General features: G+C 48.4%; 1 protein-coding gene across 12 annotated transcripts in view; it reads left to right on the top strand.

Annotated features, from left to right (window-relative positions):
* The window catches only part of RGS6 (regulator of G protein signaling 6), a 483467-nt gene that overhangs the window by 423976 nt on the left and 38498 nt on the right, over window positions 1-20993 (top strand). For all 12 annotated transcript variants that reach the window (XM_059691684.1, XM_059691693.1, XM_059691692.1 and 9 more), the window contains 2 exons: window positions 7200-7325; window positions 15026-15212. In XM_059691684.1, coding sequence (XP_059547667.1) covers window positions 7200-7325; window positions 15026-15212 — 313 coding nt within the window. The remainder of the gene's footprint in view (window positions 1-7199; window positions 7326-15025; window positions 15213-20993) is intronic.

Here is a 20993-nt window from a genome sequence, read left to right as displayed (position 1 = left end):
TAGCTTGGCTTGTACATGGATCCTTTGTACCTTCCCTCTGACCTCTCTCTGACCATGCCAGAGGAAAAGAATCTGTTGGCCAATTTATTGATATATATATTTATTATATATATGTATACGTATATATATGTGTGTGTGTATATATATGTGTGTGTGTATATATGTGTGTGTGTGTGTGTGTGTGTGTGTATATATATATATATATATATATATATATATATATATATATATATGACAACAGCAACAGTAATAATATGTTAAGTGTCTTACATGGAATCCCACAACAAGTAAACATTAGAATTTTCACCATTGAACAGATGAGGAAACTGAGGCACAGAGGAGTTAGTGAACTTGCTCAAGGTCACACAGCGAGTAGGTAGCAGAGTTAGGATTGGACCCCAGGCAGAGGGCTTCAAGCTGTGGTTTTCATCATTGTTCCTCTGAGTGCCTGACAGGGGTGACTCCATCCAGTAGCTTCTCAGCCATGAGGAGAGCTAGTGTGTTTGCTTAATGGCTGAGGAGCCGAACCCAGAGGGACTTGGCCTATGTCCACAGTTGCAAAAGGAGAGGCCTGGACAGATCTGGTGTGGGGGCCTGGGCACCCTCAGCCCCTGTTCCTCATTTCTTTATTATCTCTGTCATTCGCTTCCACTCTCGTTCTTTTTTTGGATTCTTTTCTTGAAATGGAAAAACCTTATAAAAAGCAGTAAGAGTCATTGGTGTTTATTATAAAACTAGAGGCCCGGTGTGTGAAATTCATGCGTGGGTAGGGTCCCTAGGCCTGGCCAGCAATCAGGTTCCCTTCCTCCCCACCTCCTTCTTCCCTCGCTCCCTCAGTGCCCCGCCTCTGCTGCTGGTTGCCCGCCATGTTCCGCACCACCCCTGGTGGTCAGTGCACGTCATAGCAAGTGACCGAACACCCGTTCTCCCAGTCAAACTCCCAAGGGCACACTTTGCATATTAGCCTTTTATATATAGAGATGTTTAAATTAGTCAGACATACACCATGAAGAAAATCTCTCTTCCTCCAACCCAGTGTCATTTTCTAGAAAGAACTTTGTTTATTGTCTAATGCCATGGCTCCCAAACTGCATCACTGTACCCTGAGCCCCTGCGGGAAATGCACTGGTGTGTGACATATGTCAGATGCTGCATCAACTATTAGTTAAGGTTGTTAAAGTTGTTCACTGTTTTCAACATTAGATCCCATTCCGTTCCCTCCAGGGTTTGCAAATCTGGGTTTTCAGAGCAGTTGGCTGTGATAAAAAGCAAGCACTGTACAAAAATCAACATGGAACAGGAAATGAGGGTGGCGGAGTCCAATCTGACTTCAGAGTTTGCAAAGATGTGCAGTGCTCAATGGCGCACATGTGTTTATATAAGAACGAAGCAAATGTATTCATTGTTCTTTCAATTTATATGTACTCCTAATAGCTACTAAGTTGTTAGAACATAAATACATTTGAAGTTCTTTGGACCTGCCTTTTAAATAAATAAACATGCCCTAGACTGTTCATTTTAATCTCATCCAAGAACGTAAATCTTTTTAACAGGATATTGTAGGGGGGGTTTCCACTTTTTAAATCACTGCTACTCTTTTTTCCATTTTATTCTCTCTTTTCAGGAAGTCCTTTTGTAGGCATTCTGAGTCTCTGGATGGAGCAGCCACTCTTACCTTTCCTCTACTACCCTTGTTATTCTCTATTCAAGGACAGAATTCCTTGACTTCCTCTTCAGAGTCACATTTTGTTTTCAATGATGTCCACTCTGTGGTTTCATACTCTCATGAGTTTTTCTTTTCCTACTAAGTGTTGGGAGGGGTGGTGACACTCCTGCTGTTTTCGTTTCTGGGAACCCCTAACATTTCTTGGGCTCCTTTTCCTTCGTAGCCTGCTCTGTCCTATTGGTGGGTGGTGTTTCCCCTCGTGAATTCCCCTGAGGGTAGGATATGTTTTTGGGTTTGTTTGATTTTTCATATATCTCCTCAATTTCTGCAGCTTAGCCTGTTTCGCAGGGGTCGTTGATTGGAGAAGTGCTATTTCCAGTCAATGTTTCATCACTCCAATCCCTGTTCAGAGCACATAAGTCTTGGCACGTACCCGGCAACTTGGGAGACTGAAGGACTTAGCTTTCAGTTTGGGCCATAAATTAGAATCACCTGGAGCATTATTTTTTTTATAAAAATGCCAATGCCTACTTTCCTCCCCAGACCAATTAACTCAGAATTTCTGGAAGTGATACATCAGTATTTTTTTTTTTTTACATCCCCCCAAGTGATTCTAACATGCAGCCCTGGTTCAGATGGACTATGTCAGTAGCTGGTGAGGGCTCCCTCAGCAATTGCGTGGGTCACTAGTTCTCAAAATACAGGGCGCATCAGAATCCCCCAGGATGCCCATTAAAAATACAGATGCCCTGCGGGTCTGTTTTCAGCAAGCTTTCTAGGCAATTCTGAGGCACAGAACAATTTGAAAATTCCTGGTGTGGTTCACAGAGTCTCTCACTCAGCATTGATGTCCCTTCCTCAGAAAGGTCTTCTGTGACCACTCCATTTAAAGTAGCTGTCCCTTCCTCTCAGTCATTCCATATGACATCCCCACCCCCCGGTTCTCTTTCTAAATAGTACTTAAAGTTATTTTAGCACCTAGACCAGTGATGGCGAACCTTTTGAGCTCGGCGTGTCAGCATTTTGAAAACCCTAACTTAACTCTGGTGCCGTGTCACATATAGAAATTTTTTGATGTTTGCAACCATAGTAAAACAGAGACTTATATTTTTGATATTTATTTTATATATTTAAGTGCCATTTAACAAAGAAAAGTCAACCAAAAAAATGAGTTCACGTGTCACCTCTGACACGCAGGTCATAGGTTCGCCATCACTGACCTAGACCCAAATCAGGCACACAGTAGGCGTTCAAAAAGATAGGTTTGGTGGAGAATAGACAGAGAAGTGACTATTTCTTTGGTCACTTTATTGGTATTTAGGAAAGGAGGAGAGATGAGTACATGAACTTAGTTCCCGATAATAACCCTGGGATTTCCTCCTCCTTTCTCAAAAGTCAACAAAGAAGCATGTGATAGTTTGGGGAAATGGTGGCCACCTGACCTGTTGGTTTATTCAGTCTATCAGAACTCTTTCCCCTGGTGGGTGCCACCTGCCCCTACAACTAGTGCTCTGGTTCTGCTCTTATTGTTCAGGCTTCTACTCTAATCTTGATGCCTAACCTAACACCTACAGCGTTCTGTCCACCTTCAAGCAAAATCAGGTTATTGAGATACATGTGCACATGAAGAGAAGCCGTGGAGGCCTATTTCTTCTCCCAACTGGACATTTCCACCCACTCTCACGCTGGCAGTGGCTGGGGACCTGTCTTTGGAAGAGCACAATTGGGGATCAGGGCCACCACCCCACTTCAGTCCGTCCATGGTTCCCATCCGTGAAACAAAGGCTAGAGATGACCAGTAATAGAAGCCATTTTTTTTCTTAGTTTCAAGCAACAAATCTATTTTGAAAACCTACTATGTGCTACATTCTGAATTGGTAGGTCAGCAGAAATGAGAGCTGGACTCCTTTGGAGAGCCACCTGTCTTTGCTATGTGTTGGTTTGAGCTCCTCAGTGGGAGTCAGGAATTTGGGGAGATCGGGGGGCATGGAGAACAAGGAAGAGCTAGAAAAAGATACCTAGGTAGCAAGTAGAAAATGCCTTCAGGATAAGGTCACATCACCCATGTCACTACACACATCTTCTTATTGATTTCTTCCCAGTGTTGGACTTGCTGTGTAAAAAGCACTGTAGTGAATCAAAGGCACATGACACATGGTCTCTGCCCTCAAAGGGCTCATGCGACAGCTGAACATAAACCCTTAAACAGCTAAATGGTGATACAGAACTATAATAAAACCATTGCATAAGGAAGCAGTTCTAAACAATGGATGGAAATGTAAGGGGCTATGAGTTCCGTCGATTATTTGTTTGAATTGGGCCATGGGAAAGTTATTGTACCCATCACCTGGGAATAATTTTCAGAATTATTTTATAACCACAGAGACCATTCAGTAGTAGCAACATGTTCAGATCTGATCTTGAACCTTAAAGGGGAAGATGTTTGGAAATACTCAAGTAATGCCAGCAACACACATATAGAGAAGTTGTATCCCAAAAGCTTTTAATGGAATAGATTCCAATGGCCAGATGGACTGGCATCCAGATATAGAAAAAGGATTGATTGTAAATAGTGGATAGTGGATGTTCTAGGCTGAGTAGTGTCACCCCCAAAATTCATGTCCTTCCCAGAACCTCTGAATGTGACTTTGTTGGAAAATAGGGCTGTGGTCATGCAAGCGGTTAAGATGAGGCCACACTGGAATGGGGTAGGCTCCTGCTCCAATATGACTGCTGTCTTTGTCAGAAGAGAACACAGAGACACAGATGCACAGGGAGAATACCACGTGAGGATGGAGGCAGAGACGGAGTGATGTGTGTGCAAGCCAAGGATGCCACGTAATGCTGGCCACACCAGAAGCTAACAGCCTCCAGAGAAAGCGTGGCCCTGCCAACACCTTGATTTCAGACTTCTAGCCTCCAGAACTGTGAGAGAATCACTTCCTACTCTCTAAAGCCAGGTTGTTGGTCCTTTTGTTACAACAGCCCTAGGAAACTACCACACGAGGGTATCCTGTCTCTCCAGACATCTTTGTTTCTGCTGAAGGCTGGCTTTACAGCTTTCTGGACATCCCGACCTCTGTCCTAGGCCTCTGATTCTCCATCCAGCATGACACCCCAAGCTTTCTGGCCCATCCCCAAAAGGGCCTTTCTCCTACCCCTGCCACCACCAATGAACCTGGTGGAGTGAGTGAGGATTTTAGATTGGGTACTAGAAAGTAGAGGCACAGGTGGTGGGAATACATCCAAGAGGCAATCACTACAAACACTGAGAGACGTTCCACACCGGGCCCTCCAGGCACAGCCTTTGATCAGGGTGCACCTGCCACCAGCACCATCCCTGCAGAGCCCTGCGACCTTGGCTGGCAAAGAGCAGGTGCTTGAGCCCATCCCAGGCAACAGCATGACCCTGGCAGAAAGAGACAATATCCCGCAGCTCTCTGGGGCTCACATTTGCTGCTAGCCTCAACCCTAGGGGGATCTTTTTTTCAATATATTTTTTAATCGATTTCAGAGATGAAGGGAGAGGGAGAGATTAAAACATCAATGATGAGAGAGAATCATTGACCGGCTGTCTCCAGCATGCCCCACACTAGGGATCAAGCCCGCAACCCGGGCATGTGCCTTGACTAGGAATTAAACCGTGACCTCCTGGTTCACAGGTCGACGCTTAACCCCTGGGCTACACCGGTTGGGCAGGGGAGATTTCTTTATAAGCAGTACGTTTTGTCTCCTGGAACTTTGTCGAGTGGGATTGGTTCTGTGGCTTGAGTTTGAGAGAATCCAGGACCTGTCTTCTTGGCTTGCTCTAGAAAGCCCAACCTGGCACATTGGAAGAGATTGTTCATGGAATTCCCCGCTGGGTCTCCTGGTGGACTTAGTCTTCTCCTATGACTCCGCTGGGCTAAGCCTGGAGATGCAGGGCTGTGCACAAGGGCTTCCAAGCCCGAACACATAACCTCAGAATTAGATGGCCCTGCTGCTGCTGCTGGTTATGTCCAGGGGTGCAGAAACGGAAGGGTTGGGCTTGAATCGCATAAGTCCAGAGCTGCACTTTCCAATACATAGCCACTAGCCACATGTGGCCACTTCAATTTCAACTTTAACTACTTAAAATTAAATATTCAGTTTCTTGGTCACACTACCCAAGTTCTCAAGAACCACGTGTAGCTAGTGGCTACGTACCGGAGAGCACAGACATCGCGGATTTCCATCATCACAGAAGGTTTGACTGGCAGTGCTGGTCTAGAGCTACTTGTTGTTCCAAACCTTTCAACACACATGCTTTTGTTCTCCTTTACTACGTGTAATTTTCTAAAATAAATACGGAGACTGTGTCAACTCCATAACACAAGGAAGTGATTTTATTTACTTAATGTGTGTTAGAAATAATGAAAAGCAAATGTCAATTTTTTAAAAGAGGAAAAATAAGTATTGCTAGACCAATGCCTCTCAGAGTTTAATGTGCACTTAGCTCTCCCAGGGATCTTATTACCCTGCGGATCCTGATTCCACGTGTCTGAGTGGGGTGACAGTCCCCACAGGTCCTTAGACCACTCTTTGAGTGGGAGATTCCAGCATGTGACTTGTGAACTAGGACTCTACTGCTTCTTAAAGGGCCAGGGGAATAAATACAGCAAGTGAAGTGTAAATGGAAAGACAGAATTGAAGGGAATATTTGCATCTTTCAAAGCCAAAAGAATAACAGCAGCATCTTTCCCCCTCCAAGCCTCCCCTCCCACCCTGCATGGGCCTGGGGAGGGCCACGTGGCTGTGACACCCACAGCAGAGTTAGGAGCTGCACTCTGGAGCCGCACTGTCTGGACCTGAGTCTTGACTCCTTTAGTGTCCTTGGGCAAATTATCACAAGGCCTCAGTTTCCCTATCTGTCAAATGGGATAATGCCGGTACATGCTTTACAGAGTAGTTGTGAGGGTTCAGTGAGTTAACAGACATGAAATACCTAGAACATCATAAACACTGAGCAGGTGGTTGTTAAATTGATAAACGAATACAGCATTCTGCTTCTGGATGAGTGAGCAGGTTTTATCCTAGACGAGTTGTTTCATTTCTGACCAGTGACACATCACTCGGATCTAAACAGGGCTCTGTTTCTCCGCAGTGGGTTGAGGAAGGGGTGAGAGGTGGGGACACTGTCTCTGATGAATGGTTGGATTCACAAGGCATGCTCAGTTATTTAAAAAAAAAAAAAATGATGGCGTCAACAGTTGGGCAATCACTGACAGGAATGCCCAGGGAAGCCGAATCAGTGGGGTTGTATTTCCTGCGGACAGGAGCCAGGCGGCACGCCTCCTGGCGAACCTACCCTAAATGCCTTCCTTAAAGACACTCTTTACCATTGGCTGACGTTGGTGTACAGAAGTCTACAATTTAGAGTTTGTACTGTCACTTACATTTGTGAAATTTCCCTCTGGCGTGTGGCGACAAAATAGAGTTGACCTGCTGGAGAGAATGTGACACAGGTTGTTGCCTGATATTGATCACTTCTTAAACCTTTGTTCCCCCCCAAAAGCAAAGAGCCCAGCCAGCAGCGAGTAAAGAGATGGGGCTTCTCTTTCGACGAGATGTTGAAGGACCAGGTGGGGCGGGACCAGTTTCTACGCTTCCTGGAGTCGGAATTCAGTTCAGAAAACCTCAGGTAAATCCCTCAAAGGTTTGAGCTGTGTGCAGTATGTGTGTGTGAGGCTGGAATTTGCATAATCAGCCTCCCTTTCTGCCTCCCTGTTTCAAAAAAATGTTAGGGTTCAAACACAGATTCCAGCTGATCTGGCGAAGATTGAAATGGAGACAAACAAACTCTATGTAGATTGGCTGTCACCATATATTAGCACCTACAACACCAGCATTTATTGTTCTTCAAGTCCAGATGGCATTTCCTCAAGTTATTAGAAACATGTCTCCAATAACAAGTAAATAGTCAAATAGATTTGATGACACCACTGTTTAACTAAAACCACAGAGCCAGCCCAGTTGGCATGGCTCAGTGGTTGAGTCTCAACCTATGAACTAAGAGGTCAGGGTTCAATTCCCATCAGAGCACCTGCCTGGGTTGTGGGCTCGATCCCCAGTGCGGGGTGTGCAGGAGACAGCCAATCAGTGATTCTCTCTCATCATTGATGTTTCTCTCTCTCCCTCTCCCTTCCTCTCTAAAATCAATAGAAATATATTTTAAAAAAATAAAGTAAAACCACAGAGCCAGGGGGTTTCAGAGGAGAGACAGTGCAGACACCCTCTCCTGAACTCCCCAAGTCTGGGATCCTGAATATTTGACGGGCCAACCAGAAGGAAAAGGGAGAGAAAGAGATAGAAACATCAATCTTGTTTCAGCATTTCAAAAAGCAAGAGTAAAGATCACTCATTAACTGCAGACACAACTGCAAAATCTCATTAGCACATGAGCTTTCCTTTTGGGGGGATGTCTATCCTGGTCACCTGATGTGAGTGGAACATCTAATTGTGACTATTGGACTATGACGCCCCAAGATAAGGGAAAATGTACTAATGTATTAATAACTACTACTCAGCAGAAAAAGTAAGGCTTTCAAAATGTGAGGTCCACTGAGAGAGGAAGGAAAAGGGGGTACATTAAAAAGGAAAAGACTCATGGTTATGAAACATGGAGAACTTGTGTTTTATTCAGGTTTTCGTTGTATTCGATGTAGATGCACAGACCTACGGAACGTGTCACTTACGTAAGACCCATTAGTGGTCTTGGCCAACTGGTGATGTCTCAGTGGGAAGATGGAAATCTCCGTTTTTCTTGGGGCCAGGTTCTCCTTTATAGGCAGGTTAATTCCCATCTTCCAAGGCCTTGTTTCAAAGTGGCTTTAACTTTTAAAAAGGTTTTTGAACTTGGAAAAGTCAGAGCATGTACTGTGGGTAAAAAAAGAACGGTCCACTGCAGTGTTAACGTGCAAAGCCCCTATGATTTATTTGGAGTGAGAGACCATATCAGTCCCACACATCAGTCAAATTAGATTTCCTGCACACCTCCTCCATAGCAAGCCCCACGAACGTTTGCCGAGGGAAGCCGGGAAGTCAAGATGCATGATCTTCGTCCGCAACAACCTTTGTAGGTTGCTGAGGAAAAGACGCAGAAAACTCTGACATCGCTAAATGAATATAAACAAGTATAAACTCTAAGAACCGTGTTAGAAGTGTTTTGAAAGGGAGGGATGAATGTAAGCCAGAGTAGAAGAGCAGGATACTGACATGAAAAAGGAAGAGAGAGGACTCTAAGCTGTTGACCCTCTGATCCATTAAGACTTGGGAGGACTTGTAGATGGCAATTCACTGTATGTCTCGATGCCTCTCAAGGCAGCCATGTGCCTGTTGTGAACCAGATAGGGTTGGGTAACTGTTTCGGTTATGACACGAATTCTTTCCTTGCTGAGGCGTCGCACTGAATGCATCTTAGAGCTTTGCTTCAGTTCCAGATCAGGTGCTTGGAGTGGAAGACTTGACTTTGAAACTTACGTGGGGTGGGGTTCAGACCAGCCTTGCGGGCTGTGCCGGGATGAAGGTCCTGCGAGGAAAGCCGTGCCCTCTGTGGCCAGCGCGAGGCATCCAGGCAGCTGCCCTGTGTGGCCACTGCAGCCCCAGATTCCAACCCCAGCTGGGTCCCCATGAGTCGCCCCTGAAGCCCTTTCCGTCTCCCCTTCCCATGCTAACCCCCATGGGTCCTCAAGATAGAGTGGTCCAGAGGCCCCCGTTATCTGACTATTTCTCGTCCCATGAGTGGCCCTACAACCCTCTGCCACCTGCACCGTTACAGAGACTGAAGAATGGCCACGGGGTCCTGGCCATTGCAAGGGGCCCAGGAGCAGGAGGTCTGCGGCTCAGCACCGCTCTGTCCATGCCGAGTGTAGCCATGCCCGCCTCACAGTTCGGCTAGTTTCCCAGTGCATCACGTTGCAGGCCCGGAGTGTGCGCCTGGCAGATGTTCAGCGCCTCCGCCTGCCGTTACCTCTGCCAGCAGCTTCCTCCCGCGCCAGGAGGGCTGCACTCAGCCTGGGGAGAGAGAGTGTGTGCGAGCGTGCGGGAGCGTGCTGGTGACTGGTCGCCAATGAATGCATAAATCCAGACGTAGGGAGGGGCCCCTCTGATCCCTGTCGAGGGAGAGGACAAAGAAAATATAGAAAAGCCAGAGATTAGCAGCATGGGCCAAAAGCTCCTAAATCCTCTCTGGAGGTCCAAATTCCACACTTGTGATATTCAGCATAATTGGATATATGGAGCGAAGCTCACATTTCAATCACACAACTTCAGGACTCTTCAGTCACTCATCGCCAGGCAGTTTCTCCCCTGCCCTTGTGTTGGCTTAGCACCTGCCCAGATCCACGTCCCAAGGACTGGGTGCTGAATCGGTTTAGCCCTGGACCGGGGGCACCTCCGCGTGGGCCGTGAGAATGGCAGCCCCTGGAGCTGTGCAGGTGGCACAACTCGGAGATCCTGCCCATCCGCTGTGTTGGCCATGCCAGGCTCGGCCCTGCTCCCCAGGATTGGTCAGGATCCCAGGCAACTGACATTGGAGCATGGGAGGAAAAGGGAGAGAGAGAGACGGACCAGAATGCAACTGGATACGTTCGTTGCAAAGGGCCCCTCAGCCTGGCTTCCTGAGCTCCCCGGCATCTCTCCAGGGAAAGGGGCACTGGGATCCTAACGCCTTCACACAGCGGCCAGAGTGCCATTAAGGAGCCCGAGGGCTGAATTTACACCAGAGCCTCAGAATGCAGACAGAGGAACTCCGAAGAGACACAAGTATTGCTGTCACACAGCAAAGGGTCACCTGGTCCTTTAAGGAAAGCTGTCTGTGATAGTACACTGTCAGCTGTGGGGTGAGCTGCGAGGGAGGGAGGGCACAGCTCAGGGCCTGCAGGGGTGGCCAGCACATGTGCCACAGACAGCGCATGTGGCAGCACACTGTCTGTGGCACCCGGAGCTGAGCTCTGGCTCCGTTTGGGCTGCGTGGGCCCTGGACACCGCTGTTTGGCCGGGGCCTTTGGAAGGCAGGTGGCCTCTCCTCCACAAGGTGCCCCCCACCCCCCACCCCCCACCCCCAGTGCTGAAGGAGGGATGTCCAGCGAGTTAGCTGAGGCCGCCCTTCTCCCTTCTCCGCGTTTTCCCAGCGTGACGACCGGAGCCTTTGTCCCCTCTCCACCTTCCCTGCACAAACCTTTGTCCTCCCTGGCGCCACACCTTCTGCCACACGGCAGGGCAGGAGTTAAAAATCAAAACCCGCAGCAGAGAGCGTCCCCCGTACATTTTTTATGAGCTGTGCCGCCTCCGGAGAGAGCGGGGTTGCTCTTCTGAGCTGCAGATTGATTATCCTGGTTCCACGCGGTGTCAGCTGAGGGGAGAAGCAATTAAACAGAGCGCGGGGGAGTTGCCAGGTTTATGTCGAGAGCCCCCCTCTCTGACGGCGGCCCCGCGTCCTGGAAAGACCTCGAAAGGTTCACCAGGCCCGGTGGGATTCACCGCTAACCAAACACATGATTAATCGGGACAGAGGTGACTCGCGCCCGTGCCATAACAATCTATGGCAGCTCAGCCACTGGCTGGTGAACGTAACTCGGCTTCCGGGGTGTGTGCCTGGGGGCCTCCCCCATGTTGGCACCAGGGGGTTGCTGCCCAAGCAGAGCCGAAGTCAAGTTGGACCCTTGTTCCCGAGTCTCCGGCCAGCAGAGGGCACAGAAGCCCTGCCTTTGCGTGGAGTTTGCTTTTCTCTGCAAACCAACTAAACTGGGTTTTTCTAACCCATGAACATGCTAGTTTGTGAAAAGCTGTGTGAGCTAGGAACTGGGCCTGCCCAGAGCCTCTGGCAAGAGGGAGAATGGTTTTTCATGTTCCAGCGACGTTGCCATCAGCATCCAGGTCCTGAGGGAGCCAGCCCCAGACTGTGGGCAGGTCCAGGCTGCTGCTCAGCCCAGTGGAGTCTGAGCCCAGGCCGCCTCCCCCCAGAGCCTGGTGTCCACCCGCCCGCATTCCTCAGCCATGGGCACAGGTCACACGCGGGCACACGGGCTGCCTTCCTGCGCTCTGAGGATCGGGCCAGGCAGGACAGGTGGCCTCCCTGACACCAGTCCCACCAGCCCTTCTGCTGCCCACCACGGGCTCAGTGCAGGGTTGGATGCCAGGCTGGCAGCCGCCTCCCGCTGGCGCCCTGGAGGAGCAGCGGTACCTGCAGGCTTTTGATAAGAGCAGCAGCTGCGCAGCCTCCGTGGGCCTCGCCGCCGCAGCCCATGTGCCGAGGGAGCTGCTGGGCTCTTCCGGGGACACTGGCCGGGCAGCGGGCTCAGAGCTCCAGCTCAGCCGTGGGCTTGCAGATGGCAAATGCAAACCAAAGCCTGCTCTGAATTCCAAACTGACACAAAGCTCTTCAGAGCCGGTGCTGGCAAACACACACGGTGTCGGGCTGCTGCTGTGGCAGCGTTTTTGCCGTCACCTGAGAGCGGTAAGGCAGGTCATCTCCAAGGCAGGGAAGGCCCAGAGGGTCTCCATGTGTGAGGGAGAGGAAACGGCTGCCTAGCGATGTCACCGCCGACTCCTCCCCTCCCGGGTTCTCTTCTTCTCCTCCCTCCTCTTCCTCCTCCTCCTCTTCCTCTTCTCCCTCCCCCTCTCCTCATTCTTTTCCTCTTCTTCCTCTTTTTCCTCTTCTTTCTCTACCTCCTCCCCCTTTCTACCCCCTTCCCCTCCTCACTCTCTTTCCTCTCCTCCCCCTCAACCTATTCTTTCTCCTCCCTCCATCTCTTCTCCCTCCTCTCCCTCCTCTCCCTCCTCACCCCCCTCCTCTCCCTCTGGCCTCTCCTCCTCCATGCCTGTTGTTTCTTCTTGTACTATTTTTTAATCCTTATTTTTACCTGACAATGGGAATCCTTTAATTTTTAATGTAAAAGTTTATTGCATTTGATTCTGAAATTTCTATTGACATCAGCTCCAGACCCTCTGAGTGGTATGCATTAACCTGGTGCCTAAATCATCCTGCAAAAGGGACTTGGGCCTCAGGAGCCACGGGCGCCTGCAGAGCTCTGAAGCGCTGGGTCCTCAGGGCCTTCCTGGGGGGCTCAATGGCTCCCCTCAGAGCAGCCTAGAGAAGGGGGCAGGAGATGGCAGCAGGGAGCCATTGACTGAGGGAGCGGGAAATCGCCCGGTGGCATCCGTCTGTGTGAGAGATGGACGCCTGGAAGGCTACGAAGGACACTGGTCCAGAGAAGTGGCCTCCAGCCCGGGAACTCGTCCCAAAGGTGACTCTCTCGCTGAGAGAGGCCCTTCTCCCATCTGCCCAGCATGTGCCTGTGGAGGACTCGCTTGGTCCTTGCCGAGTTGCCCATTCGCCCTCTCCGCCCTCCGGTCCTTTGAAAAGCCAACAGCAGCTGCTGCTTTAGAGCTGGATCCCTGTGCTCTACCTGCTCGTCAAACATTCTCCTCCAGGTGTCATCACCAGATGGCCATTTTCACCTTATGCACTCGGCCACCTCCTTCATTTACGGCAGGCCCAGGGGTGGCACAGGGAGACCCAAGGACCCTGGGGGCTGACCGGGGGAAGGAGGAGACCCACTCCCCAGATGGGTTTCTAGAGCCCACCTCACAGCTCCTTTCCACCCCACCCCCACCTCCACCTCCACCTCCAGACTCTGGTTAGAGAACCACCCCATTCTCCTCTCGCCTGGCAGTCAGAAGGCATGCGCACCAAAGACCAGCGGGAAGAAAGGCTGGTGTTGACGGGCAGGTGACAACATGACCCCAGGCAGCTTCTGCCCAGGTCGCTGGAGAAGAAGGTGAAATTTGAGGGTCATACTGGCCAGTGTTGACCCTGTGACCACCACACTGACCCCTCCATAGCTCCCACCCACAGGACCTGACTGCATTTCAGACTTACACCTGGAGGGGAAGTTCTTCAAACGCATGTCGCCTATTTCTCCATCCATTTTGTGCCCATTTTACAGGTGAGGGTTTCCTCACGGACATGATCAGAATACCAAACAGCAAATGGGAGAAGATTTCTACGTAATAACAGAACTAACGCGCACACCTGTCTCCTCTCCTTATGGAAATGGAGCTGCATTACCGCGGTTGGCCACTAAGTGGTGCCTTTGGGCCACACACTTGGCAGCAAAGACATCTGTGAACAGCAACAGAAAAGCACGCTTAACCTTTTCAAAAACAACAAGAACATCTTACTTTGGGTGAAATTCGATGACAGATTGAATGCATTTTCCACCATGTTGTGTTTCAGTTCTCTTGTCCCTGCCCTTTTGTTGGCTTGACTGTGTGTGATGCCCGTGGCTGTGGGAGTCACATGGCCGGGGGCCTGTCCTCATGTTGCATTGATGCGGAAACTGGCCTGTCTTGTTCACAGGACACAAGTGTGCCACCCACACCTGAGCCCTCATGGAAGCCCTCCCCAGGGCTGCCTTAGAAACCACCTCAGGACCCCAGAGCTATTGCCCAGGCTTTGGCTCTGGTTGCTGCTGTTCGCAGCAGCGGAGAGCTCACACCCAGTTCCCCCAGCGGCCGCTGCCACACGGACACAGAGGAGTTTATGAGGTGATATGGAAGAATCTTCCAGGGAGAATCTTCCCGCAGAGGTTCTCCATGGACGCCCCTTCGGCTTTGTTCCAGATGAGCTTATCTTCCATCCACAGCCCTTTACTGAGTGTCTACCATAAGCTAACACCATGCTGGGAACCAACTCATCTGAACAGGAAGAGCTGGGTCCTACCAGCTCCGATATTCTGTATAATTCCAAGATTCTATCTGTTTCTGTGACCTTTCCTTCATTTTGATGAGTCTAGTGACGAATCCCAACCAGATGAGACAAAGGAACTCACTTTTGTCTGCGTCCTGGCATCTATGTAGAGCGGTGGTTCTCAGCCAGGGGTGACTTCACCTCCCAGGGGACATGCGGTCATGTCTGGAAACATTTCTGGTTGTTACAACTTGGGGAGGGGTTGCCACTGGCACCTGGTGGGTAGAGGCCAAGGTTGCTGCTAACCGTCCGACAGTGCACAGGGCAGGCCTCACAAGAAGGAATCATCCTGCTCAAAAAGGCGACAGTGCTGTGGTTGGGAAACTGTGATGTGGGAGGACAGAGATCTCTCCTTGGTAACCAGAGCACAATGACCTTCTCACGGGTACTTCTTTTCGGGTCTCCATAACAGCAGAGCACCGTCTGTGTGTTCAGCAGTCCCTATGATCGTGGGTACCTGGGCAGTGGCCGCGGGGAAGAGTGGAGGGTGCAGCAGAATGAGTCTCCTGGATGTCAGTGCTGGGGCCACATCCAGCAGAGCCCAGATGCTAAGCCCCCTGGAACTGACTGTCTCTCTACTTCTGCTTCAGGTTCTGGTTGGCTGTCCAAGATCTCAAGAAACAACCCCTGCAGGATGTGGCCAAGAGGGTGGAAGAAATCTGGCAAGAGTTTCTGTCTCCAGGGGCCCCCAGTGCAATCAATCTGGATTCTCACAGCTATGAGATAACCAGTCAAAACGTCAAAGATGGAGGGAGATACACATATGAAGATGCCCAGGTTTGCTTATCTATTCAAATGGTTCTATCCAAAGGCGTTCATTCGTCCTCTCTACCACCCCACCCATTAACACGAGTTCCAGGCCTTGTGTTTAGTTCAAATCCCAGGTTTTATTATTTATGAGGCCATCAGAGGAAACCATCCCAGGTCGGTGCACAGTGAAATTCCAGGAGGATAGCTTTCATAGATGCGTTACATTATGACATAGAAACAGAAATTTACAGTTATATGCATTATATTCTCCAGGGCATTCTCGGTGTTTTACAAAATCTGAAGTCCCATAGTAAGTCAGTAGTAGAATCCATAAAACATCATCATCCAAGTGGGTAGAGTGAGCTGACAGGGCCATGGGTCAAGCCCACATCTAACCACGAAGCCCACACTCCTAACCAACACCCTACACTGCACCCTTAGTGATCGCCAGCTACAGTCCCCCTTATTCGCAGGGGATGTGTTCCAAGATCCCCAGTGGATGCCTGAAACCGCAGATGGTAACAAATCCTGTGCTTTTTCCTATACATAAATACCTATGATAAAGTCCAACTTATAAGTTAGACACAGTAAGAGAGTAACAACCATATATATATATATATATATATATAAAAGCCAACCGACTGGAACAACCGGAACGACTGGTCACTCACTATGAAGTGCACTGGGGAGGCCAACAGGCCCAATCAGGGCCCTGATCAGCCCCCCACAACCACCCGTGGCCCCTCTCCCTGGCCATCCCCATCCCTGATCAGCCCCCCACACACCAATCAGGGGCTGGGCCAGCAGCCAACCTCATGCAGCCCCTCTCCCCAACTCCCGCCCCCACCACCAGCCAGCCTGATGGGCCCCCAACAGGGTGGGCTGGCCAGACCCCATCCGTGCACGAATTTGTGCACTGGGCCTCTCATAATTAATAATAGGACAATTCTAATAATATACTATACTAAGAGGTATGAGAATGTGTGCTCATACGCACGCTCTCTCTCTCTTCGGTAATGTTTATATTTTTTAGTCCAACCTATTACCGAATGTGTGTCACCACCCCATTGCAGTAAATGGCTTGGTGTCACTGGTTTGAGAGAATTCCTTGCTCAAATCTTTGCATAGGCTCCACACCTGCCATCAACTGGAACATGCTTTCTGTTAATGTCTTCCACTCAAAAAAGTAATGCCTTTCCCATCCTAACTGAGCACCTATCACGCACTGTGGCAGTGCATTTCATAGTTTGAGGTGCAACAGCAAAACAAGCATGAATTTCTCCTTTTCCACAATTTCATGATAGATCTTAGCAACCTCAGCATAGCAACCTTTTTTCTTTCCCTTTAAGGTGAGAATTTTCACCTTTTCACTGAAAGGAAGCACTTTGCAACTCCTCTTTGGCGCATGCGAGTGGCCGGCATCCCCACTCTTTCGCTTTCGGGCCATTTTTAACTAAAAGGAGGGTGGCATGAACAGGAGCACTTCGATGCCAGAACAGTCTGTTGGGTAACTGGAGACAGCTACTGAGTGCCTACAGGTGGGGAGCGTCCACAGCATGGAGATGCTGGGCAGCGTGGGGATTCACGTCCCCAGTGGAATGGAGCCGGACAAAGCAAAACTTCCTCATGCTGCTCAGGACAGTGACAATGCAACACTTAGGAACTGTTTATTTCTGGACTTTCCCATTTATTATGTTCAGACCACGGTTGATCACAGGTAACACAACTGCAGAAAGTAAAACCACCGGTAAGGGCTAGGGGTGGGGGCCAACTGGAATGTCTGCGGGAGGACAAATGACTCAGATGCTCTGCGGGATCCACAGGTGAGCAAAGTGAAGAGAGTTGAGGAGATAAAACCTTAGCCCTGTCACTGGCTGTAGGAAGGAAGGAGGAAATAGAAGTTAGGGGCCAGGAAATAAGAAATTGACTTGATGCTTATTGTTAGAAATGGTGGCTCCCAGCCCTCCCTGGCAGTTTGGGATGAAGTCTGTGTCTTCTGTTTCTTTCCCAGCCTCACCACCTCGCCACCATCTGTGCCCTAGTGAGGGTACAGGGGTAGGAGCCCTCCCGGGCTTCCTTGCACCCTACCGGCACCTCACCCATTGGTGAAATTACTTGTCATTTTCCCCCACTAGCCTGTCATCTCCTGGAGGGCAGGGCCTTTTTGTCATTCTTTGTGGTACCTTATCACATTGCACAGGGCCTGGAATAGAGAGGTGCTCCCCAAACCACAGACAGTAGCACCCCCAGACCCGCCGCTTCCCTTTCCGCAGTTTCAGTTACCTGCAGTCAACCATGGTCCAAAAATATTAAATAGAAAATTCCAGAAATAAACAACTCCTACATTTTCAATTGTGCGCTGTTCTGAGAAACAGGATGAAATCTCGTGCCATCCTGCTCCGTCCCATGCAGGACGCGATTTGTCCCTTTGTTCAGCACATGCACATGTCAGAGATCCCCATTCATTAGTCACTGAGCCACTGCCTTCAGTTATCAGGCCAACTTGCGTGGTTTCATAGAGCTTGTGTTCAAGTCGCCCTTATTTTCCTTAATAATGGCCCCAAAGTGTAGCAGTAGTGATGTTGGCAGTTCAGATTTGCCACAGAGAAATCGCAAAGTGCTTCCTTTAAGTAAAAAGGTAAAAGTTCTCCACTTAATAAAGAAAAGAAAGGAAAGGAAAAAAACATCGTATGCTGTGGTTGCTAAGACCTAAGGTAAGAATGAAACTTCTATCCGTGAAATTGTGAAGGAAAAAGAAATTCGTGTTCATTTTGCTGTCGCACCTCAAGCTGCAAAATGCGTGATAAGTGCTTAGTTGAGACGGAACAGGCACCAAGCTTGTGGGTGGAAGACATGAACAGAAGGTGTATGGATGGCAACGTGTTGCGCCCGAAAGTGTGAGTCTGTACGAATACTTCAGCACGGGACCCCCTGAAACAAGTGACACGGAGCCATTTACTGCAAGGAAGGGATGGGCACACAAATTCAGGAATAGGTTTGGACTGAAAAACACAAAAATTACCGGAGAGGCTACGTCTGCGGGCGAAGAAGCTGCCGCCACATTTCCAACAGAGCTGAAGAAGTTGACTGGGGTTTCTTACTCTCCACGGTTTCAGGCATCCACTAGGGGTCTTGGAACGTATGCCCTCCAGGGGGTGACGGCGCTATCAAATTCAGGAATCTCAGAGGCACCGATGCGAATAATGCCATGAAAACACAACCAGTGTCCCTGGTCATCCAGATTTGCCTGGTTGTTTGCTTAGAACTTCAGGATGGGAACACCCACCAACCTCAACACTTTAACCTTCTTTTCTTTCACCCTGGCCATGAACTTCACTGAATGCTTGTGCCAGGGAGATTTTGTCCTGTGTCTTTGCATGGAGTCCCAGTCCCTCACACCCTTCACAGCTTCAAAGCAAAATATTTGTCATGAAAAATATTTTTTTTCAGATAGATTTGTGTATGTGTATGTACTAGTATGTAGGCTCCTAAGCACATACTGATCTATCCTGATGGGGGAAGGGATGGAGACCCCCCTTAAAAGCTAAAGCACAAAGCTCAACCCTTCGTAATTCCTGAAATATTAGAAAAGGGATGCTGGTCGGAACTATGGTGCACTGAGCCTTGGTGTTATCTCTCTGAGCATGACATTAGGAAGGATTTATTTGAATGTTTTATGATGAAACTTGTAAATGTTGGAACGTGGAAAGAGCAGAGCAACAAATCTTTATGGACCCTCTTCCAGCCTCAGCATCAATAGAAGCCTGACCTCATTCTCTCTGTGTGCCCCTTTACTTTTTTCAGCCACCACTGGGTTATTTTAAAGCAATTTTAAAATTATATATATTCACATATATATAAACCAAGACATTATATAATTTTATTGTAAATACTTAGGTATGTATCCCTAAGAGAAACTAACCTTTTCGTTTAATTACCACAATACCATTATCACATCTCAACAAATTAGCAATAATCTTTTAATATCATCAAGCGTCAGGCAAGTGTTCACCTTTCTAATGGTTCCATGAGTGCCTTTTCTTAACCCGGATTTAAAATCAGAATCCAAACAAGGGCCACACGTCCCAGTAGATTGTGTGGCCTGAGTTCTACATGCCTCAGTCTATAGGTTTCTTCTGCATCCCCCTCCTCTCCCTGCCACCTCGACATTTATTTGATGAAGAAACTGGATTCTTTGTCCTGTAGAGATTCCCACAGTCTGGGTTTTTTCTGATTGCAGCTCCGTGGTGCTATGTAGCATGTTCTTCTACCACCTGTATCTCCTATAAATTGGTAGTTTTATTTGGATATTTAATCATATTTACGTTTGACTTTTGTGGGCAACACTACTCAGGTTGTACTGTGCCAGTTGTCTCTCTTTTTGTGGTATTAGCAGCCGCTGGAGTTTATGGCTTATGTCCACTAGTTAATGAGAGATTGTAAAATGGTAGTGTCCTAATCCTATCACTCTTTCTTCTCTTATTAGCTGAAATACAAATAGTCAAATACCCCTATTATTTGATTACCCAGTAATATAGGAAAGAAAAGATAAATGTTTGTTTCTTTCCCTTTACTTGCCAGTTATCAAAATAATGAGTGGTTTACTATCATTGACCAGTGGTGGCCAATTAGGATTTCTTGGTGTGGTTTAATCCATTTTGTTTATCGTTATTGATGGTTGAATCGTGCCATCTCTGGCCAGTTGGCTCCTTCTCATGACTCCAGTAAGTCTGATATCATCCAAACAACAAGGAAGCAAAGACACTCCAGGGCTGCCCCAGACCTGGAACCAGCCATTCCTCCAAAGATTCCTGGTTTCTCTTAGAGCAGTGGTTCTCAACCTTCTAGCCCTTCAAATACAGTTCCTCATGTGGTGACCCAACCATAAAATTATTTTCATTGCTACTTCATAACTGTAATGTTGCTACTGTTATGAATCGTAATGTAAATATCTGATATGCAGGATGGTCTTAGGCGACCCCTGTAAAAGGGTCATTCAACTGCCAAAGGGGTCATGACCCACAGGTTGAGAACCGCTGTCTTAGAGGGAAGTGGTCTTTAGGGACCATAACCTGAGCACTTGGGGGATGCTCATTGTTCCTGAGTTGATCACTGCTTCTGGGCCTCTTCTGTGGACAGAGCTAGGAAAGACGTGGTGGTTGTTGGTGATAAAAATACATCCTGTGTTCATACTGATACTTCCTATTCAAAATGAAAACAACAGGTGATTTTAGTTAACCTCTTCTTTCTCACATCTGTGCCTCCTTTCTCTACACTGAGAATCCTGGCTCTCAAGGGTGCCATGGGTGATAGCATTCAGACTTTATGTAATTGCTCATTAGCTTTATCCTGCTTTACCACAGAGCAGACTCGAGATCGTAATGCCAACACAAACAGCAACAGCAACAGTATGATTCTCGCCTGGTTCTTTCACTGCTGCATAGCTTCCATTGTGTGGAAGCGCCATAGTTTAGTCGATCAGTCCTCTATTCTTGACATTTATGTGGTTTCCGGTTCCAGAAGGATTTGATGGGCAGTCTTGGGGAGTTGGCAGGTTGTGCCTTGACAGGTTTCTGAATACACGGCCTTTATTAGTAGAGTGCTCTGCCGTTTTTCAGCTACCTCCAAATACATTATATCTCATTCTTGAGGAAGACTAGATGTGAGGGTACCCTAAGCATCTCTAAGTTCCTCAGTATCTGTTATGATTGGTCTCCTATGAATTCAAACAAAACACTCTTCCTAAACCAATTTCTGTTTCCAACCTGCTCCCTTTTGTTTGTGTGTTCCCACCATAAATGTACAAAT

This window comes from Myotis daubentonii, chromosome 1, assembly GCF_963259705.1.
Source record: "Myotis daubentonii chromosome 1, mMyoDau2.1, whole genome shotgun sequence".
NCBI classification, from domain to species: Eukaryota; Metazoa; Chordata; class Mammalia; order Chiroptera; family Vespertilionidae; genus Myotis; species Myotis daubentonii.
The sequence above is the reverse complement of the archived record's forward strand: the minus strand, read 5'-3'. Positions and strand labels throughout refer to the sequence as shown.